The sequence below is a fragment of the Cyanistes caeruleus genome, chromosome 10, assembly GCF_971803275.1.
Source record: "Cyanistes caeruleus chromosome 10, bCyaCae1.hap1.1, whole genome shotgun sequence".
NCBI classification, from domain to species: Eukaryota; Metazoa; Chordata; class Aves; order Passeriformes; family Paridae; genus Cyanistes; species Cyanistes caeruleus.
Genome location: NC_141710.1, coordinates 8,169,302 through 8,181,290, shown reverse-complemented (window position 1 = coordinate 8,181,290; position 11,989 = coordinate 8,169,302). Strand labels below are relative to the sequence as shown.

The 11,989-nt window shown below is 44.3% G+C and overlaps 1 protein-coding gene across 1 annotated transcript; it reads right to left on the bottom strand.

Annotated features, from left to right (window-relative positions):
* Positions 1-8,709: 8,709 nt before the first annotated feature.
* On the bottom strand, positions 8,710-11,735 carry KCNE4 (potassium voltage-gated channel subfamily E regulatory subunit 4). Its single transcript, XM_023933231.2, has 2 exons — positions 11,655-11,735; positions 8,710-11,223 (listed from the first exon to the last, which is right to left on the bottom strand). The coding sequence occupies exon 2, from the start codon at positions 11,195-11,197 to the stop codon at positions 10,709-10,711; it is 489 nt and encodes a 162-aa protein (XP_023788999.1). The 5' UTR covers positions 11,198-11,223; positions 11,655-11,735; the 3' UTR covers positions 8,710-10,708.
* Between the last annotated feature and the right edge of the window lie 254 nt (positions 11,736-11,989).

Here is an 11,989-nt window from a genome sequence, read left to right as displayed (position 1 = left end):
GGACACAGGTCCAGTGGGACATACTGTGTGTGTACTGCCCTTTCTTCCTCACATACTCAAAAGCAGGACTGAATTATCCAGCTCCACCCAAGCACAGACTGAAACTGTATGAGGTATTCCCAGTTTCTGGGCAAATGTATTAACCCCTGAGTTTAGTAAAAGGGAAAAATTAATCCACTCCCAGAAAAAAAAAAATAAGCAAAAAAGAAAAAAGAAATCCCAGGAGAAACTACTCAGAAAATTTGACCTGAATTGATAAAGAGCTTTGGGATGACCTAAATACCATTTTCCTAACCAACTTACTGTTCACCAAATTTTTTTCCTTCTAACTTTGCAGGCCAGTTGGCTCGTTTGAGGTCCTTCACTCTAGGCATTAGACAACAAACAAGATTTCCTCTGTATACAGCTTGGATAGAAAGGAATTCAGTATGGGATTCCTTAGTCCACACTTAAAAATCTGCAGTCAGGTTTTCTAGAGTGACCATCATCACAAAATTATCACTGTGAGGAACACAGCAGACAGAATGGCCACAGACACCCTCAAGAATGATATTCTCCCAAGTTGAAGGTCACAAATTGCCTGACAGAATTGCCCTTTTCATAAGTCACTGGAAATATTAAAACTCCTGAGAAAAGCGGATGACACGCTTTTGTATCAACCTCAGATACAAAGCAAAATGAAAGGGCAGCTAATTAGAGGTTTCACAAATATCAACAAGGCAGAGCTGGAGCAGATCTTAGCCTGTGGGGAGGAAATGCTTTCTGATTACCCTGTGACTGAGACCGCAGCTGTGGTCAGCACCACCACCATAAAGCACTGACCACGTCCCTCTGTCCCTTCATGGGCACAGCCACCAGGCGGTCCCAGGAACAGGCACTCTCTGAACCCCCTCACAATCATTTTGTGCCTTCACAAGGGAGCTCTGCAAAGGACGAGGAGTTGTCAGAGCAGTTCGTACTGAAGATGCAGCAAAGATAAAGCACTCACTGGGTAAGCTTGGCACATTCTCACCAGCCTGCTCAGCGCTGGGACGTGGATGCTCTCAGCTAATGGGACCTGACAGGCTGAGCAACCAGAGACATTACTCAGACTGGGATGTGTAATTAAACCATAAAGCAGATCCTGACACGGCCACTGAGGACTAATCACAGGCCGTGGGGGATGAGAGAGCATAAAGCTGTGAGCAGCAGCACCTGAGAGGTGTGATTGAGGAGATCACAGGGTTTGTTACTGCTCTGGTTAGCCTGGTGCTGATGGACCAGGGCAGGGCCATCCAGCCTCAGCCCCATGGGGACACCCCTGTGGGGCTGCTATGGAACCACAAAAGCACTGGCTTGGGCTGTGCCCCACAGAGACCTCCCAGCGATGCCCCATGGGGGCTGCGAGCCCTCTGCAGCACTGGCAGCCCCTCACAGGGCTGCACACCACTTGCTGCTTTTGCTTGGAGACAGGAATTCTCATTTTAAGGCCTTTATCACCTGGAAGTTTCTTCTGAGAGTCAATCTGTGTAACTAAGAGATTTTTTCAATAACTTCCAGTTGCTCCATGCACATGAACTAAACAGCCAGAGGGCTGCACAGAAACACTGTGTGAAGGCAATCATGTGGCCATAGCTCATGTCTGCACCATCTCTGCCACAGCTCTCTTCACCCCTGACACACTCAAACCCCACAGCAGGTGGAAGGGGGAGTTGGGGCACCCCAGGTGCCAGCTTGCCCCATGTGGGTCAGAGCTCTGTGTCAGGGCAGCCTGTTTCCCATGCAGATGACCCAAGGCACACTGGGGACAAAAATGCAAAATAAGCATCTATGAAGGGCAGGTTAAAAGCAAGCTGTAGGTTAACCTGCCCTCAGGAACATCTGTGACTGAAGGTGAGAAGTCTGGTGGGAATTGGACCAAAAATCCAACAGATTCAGAGTGAGGAGACCCCCTTGACATTCCTGAAAACTTAGAGGATCCATGGCCACTGGAGCACTTTTGAGGCCATTTATAGGGGAGCCCCACCAGAGCAAGGAGCCAAGAGCAAACCTGCACCTTTACTGGGTTGAGAAGAAATATGGAAAGCTAAAGAAACTGGATTTATTTTAATACTTTAATTTTACTTCTACTATGATATACAGAAAGTGACCCATGGTGCTGAGGAGGGCAGGGGAACCCATGGAAATTGAAGTACTGGGGGAAGGTGCTGGATCAAAGCTAATGGAGCAAATGATGATATGTGTGAAGATGAGCTGTCCTAACAAATCTTCAGAGCTTCTTTTTTTAAACCTTCACCAAAGAAACCCATTCTCTAAGCCAGCTGTGTTTTTACAGCTCCAGCACTCCCCGTTTGGCTCGGTCTGTGCTTTCACATGCAGATCCCATGGCAGCACGGGGAGAGAGGCAACTTCAGCCAATTTTCAGTAATCAGGGGGATGGTTGCAGTAACTGTCCATGTACTGCTAACCTCACAACTCTTGGCATACTTATGAAGCCATTATTTCCACACACAGAATATATCACCCCTGATGAACCTTGTGAAAAAGATTAAAGAAGGCCGAGGGCTGTGGCTGATGTTAGAGCAGGGTGCTGTTTTCTCTGTGTCACAGCTCAGCTGGTAACTTGCAGCCCAGTCTTTCCCTAGGGCCTGGTAGCATAGTCACTTGTATGGACTCATGCTTCAGTGGAACAGTCTGGCCTTCAGATGTGACAATAGCTTACGTGCAGGACTCCCTAAAAGCGCAGTCCCTGGAGGGGATGCATGAGGATGTCTACAGGAATGAGCTGGCTGTGGCCCCAAGCAGCAGAGCAGATTCGTGTAATCCCTTGTAGACCAAAGAGAGGAGTTAATCATTTTCCAGGCAGTGCTTCAAATTGGATCACTAGGGATATCTGTGAGGATTCCGAAAGAAATGTTCCTGATGGTCATTAACGTGTTCCCAGTGACGTACAAGAGACACACGCGCACCAGCAAAGCAAAAGTTAGCCTGGAAAAAACCCAGCTCATGTGAAAAGGTGCACTTGCAGTAAATTTCACTGCAAGGGACTCATTCATTTCCAGCACAAATAATGACTCCCACTGCCCTTCCACGTGTGCTCCCAGCAAGGGGTGAGGGAGCGGGATGCAGGCCATGTGTACAACCCAGCTTCCACCCTTGAAAACTCCAAGGGGCCACGCTCTGTTTCCATAACACTTTTTACATGCTTACTTTTATGGGTCTCTTGATGACAATCTAAATCCTGCCTGTTCTTCAATAAACCATTAATCTTCCAGATAGAGTTCAAGGAAGTTGCTGTGTAGCAATAAAATGCATATTTCCAGAGCCCAGAGGGAACAAAAAGGGAAAAAAACCAAAGTGAAATGGGGAGAAATTGTTTCTGAAAGGCAAATCCCTGGCTTGCAGGGTTGGGGGGCACGTAGGGTTAACTCCCCAAATCCTGCCTGGAGCTATTCCTAACCTCAGCACACCCTGAGGCCACTCTGAGTGTAACATTGTGAGAAGGTTCACCCTCCAGCATCACTATCAGCATAAGAAAGAGGCTGGTGACCCCTATACTGCCACCCTCATGGCCAAGAAGCCTTTTGTGAATGGTGCCAGCTGGGACTGTGCTTTGGTGAGCAGATACCAACTGGGGAGTGTCAGTGATCATCACTGCCCCTGCTAGGCCTGCCTTGGAGGTGGGTGGGGAGAGGGCTCCACCATTCCCCACCAGCCAGAGACTTCAGCAGCTACCTCACATCACCCAGGCTACAGACTAGCTGCTGCTTTTCCAGAATGAAAAATAAAATGTCTCCTCTTTGTCTTCAAACGACTTCCTTCTGTGTGCTGAGGGACCCAATCTCCCAGAGCCAGTGGCACAAAAACCATCAAGTCCCCACACCAAGGCTGGTCAGTCCTGTCCTGGGTTTACATTTGAACTGGTGACCCACTGTAGAAATCACAAATTCTGTGCCCTACTTTATAACAGGATAAATGAACCAATCCCTTGCTCTTCCAGGCCCCTATAAAATTGATGGTAACCATATGTCAGAGTGTGTAGCTGGTAGGAAAGCACGTACTGCACTACTCAAAAGAGATGGTAGCAGTCAGCATTAAAGAGTGCCAAGGAATAGAAAAAAATCAGGTTCAACCTGACTTAAGTGCCTTAAGCTATGTCTTTTATGCAGTAAAGAAAAAGAAGGCAAGGACAGACCTGAAAAAATAATTTCCCTGGGCTATGGTCCTGTAGAAAAATGGTAGAAAAGGTAGAAAAATTGGCACATCAAGAACACACATTCTGCTAAAAGTACAATTATTGGACTTTCTCAGTTCAAACTGACACAGCTCTCAACTGAAAAATGAGGGGAAATTAACTGTCTGTCTAGACATCATAAATAAATAAATACAGGGACTCAGAGAGTTTAGTGCTATTACTCTCAGCTCCTGGATTTCTGATATTTCTCTGGCACAGATGTATCTCACAAATATTCTTATACAGGACACTTTTAGTCCCAAAGCTCTGTCTATTCTCTACAAATGTTTTGTACTCTTCTTTCCACATGAATAGAATGTTCTTGCTGTTCCTGATGATAGTACTTCACAAGACAAACTAAGGGTCGTGGAAGAGAAGTTGTGGAAAAAATTCTTTTTACTGACAGAAGAAATTCTGGGATCTATTGAATATTCTTCATGAGTTTTATTACAAAACTAATGTTTAATGCAGTCTGTAAATGTCTACACAAACAGTAAGTAAAGTACCTATAGATCACCTGAAGGGATAAAAGCCTTGAGCAGCCACCTCTAAGGCAGCATTTTTCTTGCCAATGCAGCATGATGAAGGTCAGCCCTTTCAGCAGCCATCTCTGCAGAAGTGAGCTGAATGATTATTTTAATCTGGTCTTGAATTCTTGATGAATACAGGAGAAAAAAATCTTTACAGTGAGCATCCATCTGAGATACAGGTCCTGGCCAAAGAGCAGCAAATTAGATATGACTGAAGTTAATTACGTTTAACACAGAGCAGATAGACCCTGAGAAACAGAACGTGGCAGGGCTCTTGCTGCTGTTTCAAACCTCCAGTGCAGGCACAATGAGCTGTTTCTCAGCAAACATGGGTAGGTGCTACCATCACATCACCCAGTGGCCTCACTGTCATTTCTTTCATGACCCTTGTAACCAAAGTCAACAGCATCCTTTGGTGTAAAATCCTGTGCAGCTAATGGAAATTAACCCATATGCACTCAGTGCACATCCCCCAAAATTCCACAGTGCTTTCATGCAGTGATGAGTGAGGAAAGGCATATCTGGAGAAATGTCCCAGTGGTGCTTGGGCTTTCAGCATTCCCAGCACTGCTCCCAGTGAAGTGGCAAAACAGTGCTTGCAGTGTGGAAAGCAATTGCTGACACTCAGTGGCTGCTGCTGCTGACAGGACTGGCAGTAGCAATGGGTCATTTTGTAGCATCTGGTGTTTGTAAGGAAAACCATGGGATGTGTCTTCCATTAAGGCCTTGGAAGAGGCACCCCTGGGGCTCTCCTGTGTTATGTTCAAGGCAGCCTGCGTGCTGCTGTATCACTCCATACCAGTGTTAAAAAATAGCAGCAGCAACAGTTTTTCTCTTCCTCTCTTCTCTTACAGGAAACCTTGTTTGATCAGTTTATTCTGATCTGAGGAAAGAGAAGGGGGATGTACATCCCTAGAGGTGCACAGTTTATATTTCCTCCTGAGGAGAAGGAAAGAGCGAGCTTTTGTGCATTGGCTAGGGTGGAACTCAAAACCACTTGCATGTCCCACATCCTCTCTCCTGCAGTGTTTGGCTGATGTTTGCAGTGCTGGGATGAGACACAGCTGTCCCAGGGAGGGGACAGCCCCACAGCAGGCTGCTCCAGGTCCAGCATTCATAGGTAAGCTGCAGGGCCTGCAGGCATCACATGGTAGTTCCATCTAAACAGCTGGAGTTCACACCAGAGGAATTCTTTAATTCTTTAATTGGTTCCTTCTCCAAGGACAAACAATTCTTCTGTTTTTTCTCACTTTCTATCAGAGCTCAGCACTCTGAAATTCTCAGTGTAGTTGTCTTCAAATCAGCCTTAGGCAGGGAAGGTGTGCTCTTCTTGAAAGTTCATAAAAGGGAGTCTTAGCCAAAGCAAGAAATCCAGAGCATCACAGAGAACCTGGAGCTGAAGAGGAAACTGAATTTGGCCTCCCATATCCCAAAACTACTGCCCTGCTCTCCAGCTCTCAGCAAAGCAAAAAATCCTGTTCCATAACTTCTGTGGGCCTGAGGAGGGATGAGTTGAAATATTCCCAGTGATAGAAATTGGCATTTGTTGCCAGTGACTACTGTTCCATCTAGCAGTATTAAGGAGAGGAAAAAAAAAATTCGCTGTTCTTATTTGGGCAAGGGTTTTATATTTATACCATATCTTTCATCTAAAATTCACAAGCATCTCATATCTATCAGAAACATCTTGTATTTTCACAGACAGCAATATAAGTAGCATCATACAATAATCAAGAGAAGCATGGGCCAGTTGAATAGATGACTGAGGGATAGAGCTGGGAACACAGTCTGTAATGCATCATCCAATTGCCTTTATTATCCTTTTTTAGTCACTTCTTTGCGTGGTAAAAGCCTCAGTCTAACCTGGCCTAACACATACTAGAAACCTACCCAAACAAAACCAAACCAAATTAAACTTTGAAAAAATTGTGCTCATTGATTTTTTGTTTCTTTTCCATTTCCTTGCCCAGTTGAGCTGGTTACCAAAGTGTCCATGCACTGAGCAGGTGCAGCTATTTTTGCCTGTACACCTGCAGAGGTGTGGAAAAATGGAAAACATACAAAAATTGAATGAGTAACCTCACAGGTGTGTCTGAACATGACGCACTGGTAGGATTTAGGACAGGTCCTATCACGGATCCCAACCTTGTGGCAGCCTTTAGAGCTGGCATTTCTATTTACAGGAGGTTCTGGAGCCAGCCCATGTACACAGGCCACATGTGGCCATCTTCTCCTTTTCTCTCAAAGGGGCTATGTGTTAACTACTGCAGTAAATGTATGAGGTATAGCACTGCCAAGTAATGGGAGCCTAATTGCTGTGTTCTTTTAAAGAAGAATGAATTTGGAAAAAAGATCACCTCCATTCAGTCAAATTACAGTCAATTATCATGGCCTTTAAGCCAAGATCTATTAGCTCTGAATCTAACTTAACTCAGTTACTGAAGCACACTGGAAATGTCATTTATTTTGGAAAAAGCAATATTATTACCTTTTACTCCTTAGTAGACAAAAGGATTTTGAAACAAGATTAATGGGAGCAATATTTTTCCCTCCTGTCTGTAGCTTTTGAAGATTAGCTACACTTCTTTTATTTTGGGAGAATAGCTGCCTGACAGTCTAGGGTCACTGGGCTGTCTTCAAGACATCATTGCATTCACTTGCACATGCATCTAACTTTTATAGCTAAAATAGATTTTTGCTTCTTTTTTTTTTTTTTTTCCTCCTGGTGTCATCAAAATACTGATTTGGACGAAGACAATTGCCTTAGGACAAAAACAAATATATTCAAAACTATCTACATGCTTTCTCCAACCCCACAACCCAAGGATAGCTCCATCACTACCTGCAAGAAGATGGCCACATTTTTGTGTTCAGTAGCTCTTTTCAGTGCAAATAGGCACCAAGGCAGTGTTTCCCTTTATAGCAGCTCAATTTAAAACAAGGAGCTGCTGCAATAAGCTACCTTTTTGATCCATGCAGCACAGCTGTAATTTACATTTTGTTCTGTTTTTCCTCCTTATCACCAGCGCTGTCAGAAGTTTCTTGATTCATGACTGTGGCAATGGAAACGCTGGAGCCCCGAGGCAGCGGCTGGGTAAATGTGGAGAGGCAGCGTTAGGGAGTGACCCGCTATCCCAGGACACAGCCCTGCTGGTGGGCAGCTTGAGCCCCACAGAAATCTGTGACCAGGCCCCAGGAATTATTTAATAGGGAGTGAGTGAAGAGAGCAGCGCACAGGGGAGCCTGTTTTGTGGGAAAGCAAGCAGATACGACTTTTTTAGCAATCTGATTTTTGAAACAACCTCAGATTACCCCGTGCAAGCAGGTCCTAACCAGTGCTGGTGAATCTGTACATGTAACTCAACAGATTTAGGGAAGTTCAAAGTTGCCTCTAAACATTTATCCCCTTCTTAGGAAGGCAGATTCTGAAAACGTCCTCTCTACGTAATCCTGGGAATGACAGAGCAGCAGTGAGACCCAGGGTCAGAGCCTGTGACAAATCCAGCTGCGTGCCATGGCCAAGCAGTGGAGATCCAGTGGGATTAGAGATCTGTGTCAGATACTTGTCCACAGCCTCAACCCTAACCCACTCAGTTTGCTACCATGCTAATCTAACTCTGAAATTCAAAATGCAAACGAGTCCAGAGGCTCGATAAGCAACACGAGTTTCCATGGCAGTTTTGCCAGGCTCTCCAGTGCCTCCCCAGCTCCCCAGGTCCTTGCAGAAGGCTGTCCCTGTGGCCCTGCTTGCCACACACTCATGACCTGAGCGTGCTGCCCAACAGCCAGCAGGGACCACAGGTGGATTTGGAGCACCTGGCTCAGCCCTGCAGCCAGCCCACAACACTGCAGTCCTGCAAAGCTCAAGGAATCCTTTCAAAAAGGGGCTGAGAAGAGGATCCTGCAGGAATTGTGCCCAGTCTCGCTACTGGAAATCTATTTGACGTAGTGAACAAACATGGAGACTTTTCCAGGAAAAGTGTTTCTTTATTTAAATAAAATTAGTGCCGGTAGAAACAATAAACTTTAAATACATGAGACAATTATATACAACTCGATGTTAGGAATTATATACATCAGTTTTTTTTACAGATACAAATACATTTATACCAAAAGTAAAGGACGAAGGAGAAAGCAATGGAAAATGTGACAACTTGCACATGTCAGTCTCATTTGGAAAGTTTTAGGATTCAAGTGATTCCAGGCAAAGTGCCAAACTTAATTTGGCTCCTTTCAAACTTAAAACAGCCCCTTTTAGAGTAAATCTACCAAAAAGCTTTATATGGTCTGATCCAAAGTTCAGTGAAGTCGATGGAAAAACTCCCGCTGCCTTCAGTCTGCCCCAGTCAGGCCCTTTTGGAGCACAATGGAGCCCTTGTTCTGCCGTGCTTCCAGAGACAGCCATGCCTCATCCCTGCATCACATTAACCCTCTGAGCCCTTCCCAGCAGCACAGCACACTCTGCTCTTCAGCATTCATGTTTTTCGAGCTGCCTCTCAAGCTCTAATGCCAGTGGATAAATCACAGAGCTATTTTAGTGCAGGAAATACGTGGAGATATTTTGCAAATATTTTGCTGTGCAATGCTTTAGATTCAGGCTCCTCAGCCCTCATCAAAACACTGTAATAAGTTATTATAAAATATAAGGTATGGCTGAAATATTAATTTTCTTCTTTGTATTAAATTTTACTTCTTTTAAAAGTGCAATAATTTAGCAAAAAATTTAATGAGCATTTGAAAAATGTCACAGTACCATTAAATTAGGGGAGGGGAAAGTCTGTGGTGGTTTTAAAAACTAGTTACTAATAGCTTTATAGAAATGCATGTGTCACATGCAAGCTGTTTAAAAAAATGATGTAACACAATGCTTACCTACACTGGCTTAAATAGAGCAGAAAGTCTAGATTCTTTAATGATGTAAATGGGTACAATTTTACTGACTTTGAACAGAGAATGTAACTCCAACAGAGAAGCACAAAATCTTGTGCTGGGCCCTGACTCAGCTGATGATTTCAGTGGGGCCAGGAATTCACCCTTGCTAGGCTAAATTCCATTCAGAATTCCACCTACTTTTCAAGGGGGTGTAAGAGAGCAGCATCTCTTTGAGCCTTTCTACATCTTACAGCCTGTAACAAAGATCTTTTAACATCTCCTTTAACTTACAGATCTTTGCCTTTAGTGACCAAATGTACACAACTTTACAAAATACAAAAGCAAAACACTAGGCCACCTTTCCTGTCAGTAACTCAGTCACAGGCTGGGTTGCAGCAGAAGGTGGTGAACCTGACCCAGGCAGTACAGGTATAATTTAAGCAAAGACACAGAGAAGTGTCATGGGTCTGGAGCCAGGCTTTACAAACTGCACAGAAACTCAGTGCCTCTTTTTTCTGCCTTGTCTTTCGTCCTTTCTGTACCTAAAGTCAGTCTCCAGCCATGCTGCAATCTCCCTTCAAGTACAGAATCAACAAATTTTCAGCTTTCAAAGCCTCATTGAGCAAATGTGCTGGTGGCTGTGGTTTGTCATGAGTAAAACACGGTAAGAGTATTTCTAGTCTATCACAGCTTTGTGTGTATGAGCACTAGCCATCATCTTTAATAACCAGGCACTTGCATGAGGGTAATTTCCCCAGACATTTCCCAGATATTTACAGATTTCTGAAATATGCAGAGACGTGCCAGCAATAATTACCTCGTTACAAAATACATATATATTCACCGTGTTCATAGCTTTCATAGTAAGAAATAATAATGTAAAAATTGAAATTAAGCAACCCAATTGCGTGCAAGTTACATTTCCAAGTTGGGTATCACTGCTTCCTTGTCCTGCCAGCTCTCAGGAACACCTTGGGCCCAGGAGCACAGATACCTGTTCAGAGTTCATTGTAGAGCAGAAAAGCAGAGCCACAAGTTCTCAGTGGGAGCTCCACTCAGGCTTTGGCAGCTGAGCAGGGGAGCCCTGCAAGTGCTAGGAGTTCTTGTGGATGTTTTCCACAGAACCCTCGCTGCTCTCGTTGAGGGGCGTTCCTGACACTTCCCCGAGTTCAGTATCCAGCACTTCCTCCTGGATGGTGAAATGCACATCTGGGGAGGAGGACTCGGAGCTCACACTGCTGCCTTCCATGGAGCAGATGGCGCAGGACAGGGATGGCACCATGCTCTCCTGCAGCATGTTCAGCATCATGGGGATCTGCACGGATTTCAGCCCTGCTACGGTCGGTAGAGGCTTTACAGCTTCCCCCCATTCTCTCTCCTCATCTTTGTAGAGCAGAAGCAAATGGGATGACTTCTCTTTTCTTTTGGATTTCATGTAGCCAAGCATTATTCCTATCAGGAAGATCCCGTAGAAAGACATGACAATCAGAATGTAAAAATACTCATTGCTGTTCTTTTCTGTGCCGGGGGATTCAGCATCAAGCATGGCTTGGGTCACATTTGCATGGTCCATCTTCAGCATGGAAAGTGCTTTGCCACAGCTAAAGCCTAGAGGAGAATGTAAATGGATATGTAAGACTGTGTAAAGTGCAGAGCAAAGGTGTAAAAGAAACACCTGGAAAAAGGCTACCCCAAACTCTTCCTTATTCCTTGTAATTGTAAGCTTGCCAACCCCACACCTGATTGAAGCTCCCAGTCTGTTATACCTCTGCATTACTATTGTAAGTGAATGAACTCTTATTCAGATACATAAAACGCTAAAGGAAAGAAACACACAACATTAAATTATCTTGGGTTCAGTGCTGAATTATAAAACCCCCAATACATATGATTAAAGTAAGAAAACTATATACAAATTCTCTGCTAGGCACTTAAACATACTTTTGCGCTACTTGAACATGTTTCCATGGTGGGGGAAACTTAAAAGTATTATTTTGTTCAGTGATGCAGGAAAAAAAAATAATCAAAAAGCAACTTACGCTGGTATGCAAATAATTCTTCCTTTTGCAAAGCTCAAGAGACCTTTCCTCTACCAAATGCCGGGTGTTCTGAAAACTTTCCTCTGCTGCAGTTGGAATAAATAGCTCTCAAGAAATGTTTCATCACGTGTTTTAGAGGCACAGTTTATAATAGTTTTGTGTTGGAGTCAACAGATGAACTTGAAGGATTGCAGTTCAACCCACTGAACTCTTAACAGCTGTGAAAAGAAAAAGAGTTGGGAATTCAGATTTTACTCTTTCCTAACCAGTTCCACGCTGGCTCTTTCAGCTTGTGAATTTGCTCTTATAACATCCCGATTGCTAAATCTGACCTC

Coding starts and splice junctions, on each gene's coding strand:
- KCNE4 (XM_023933231.2), bottom strand. CDS start 11,197: ATGCTGAAGATGGACCATGCAAATGTGACCCAAGCCATGCTTGATGCT.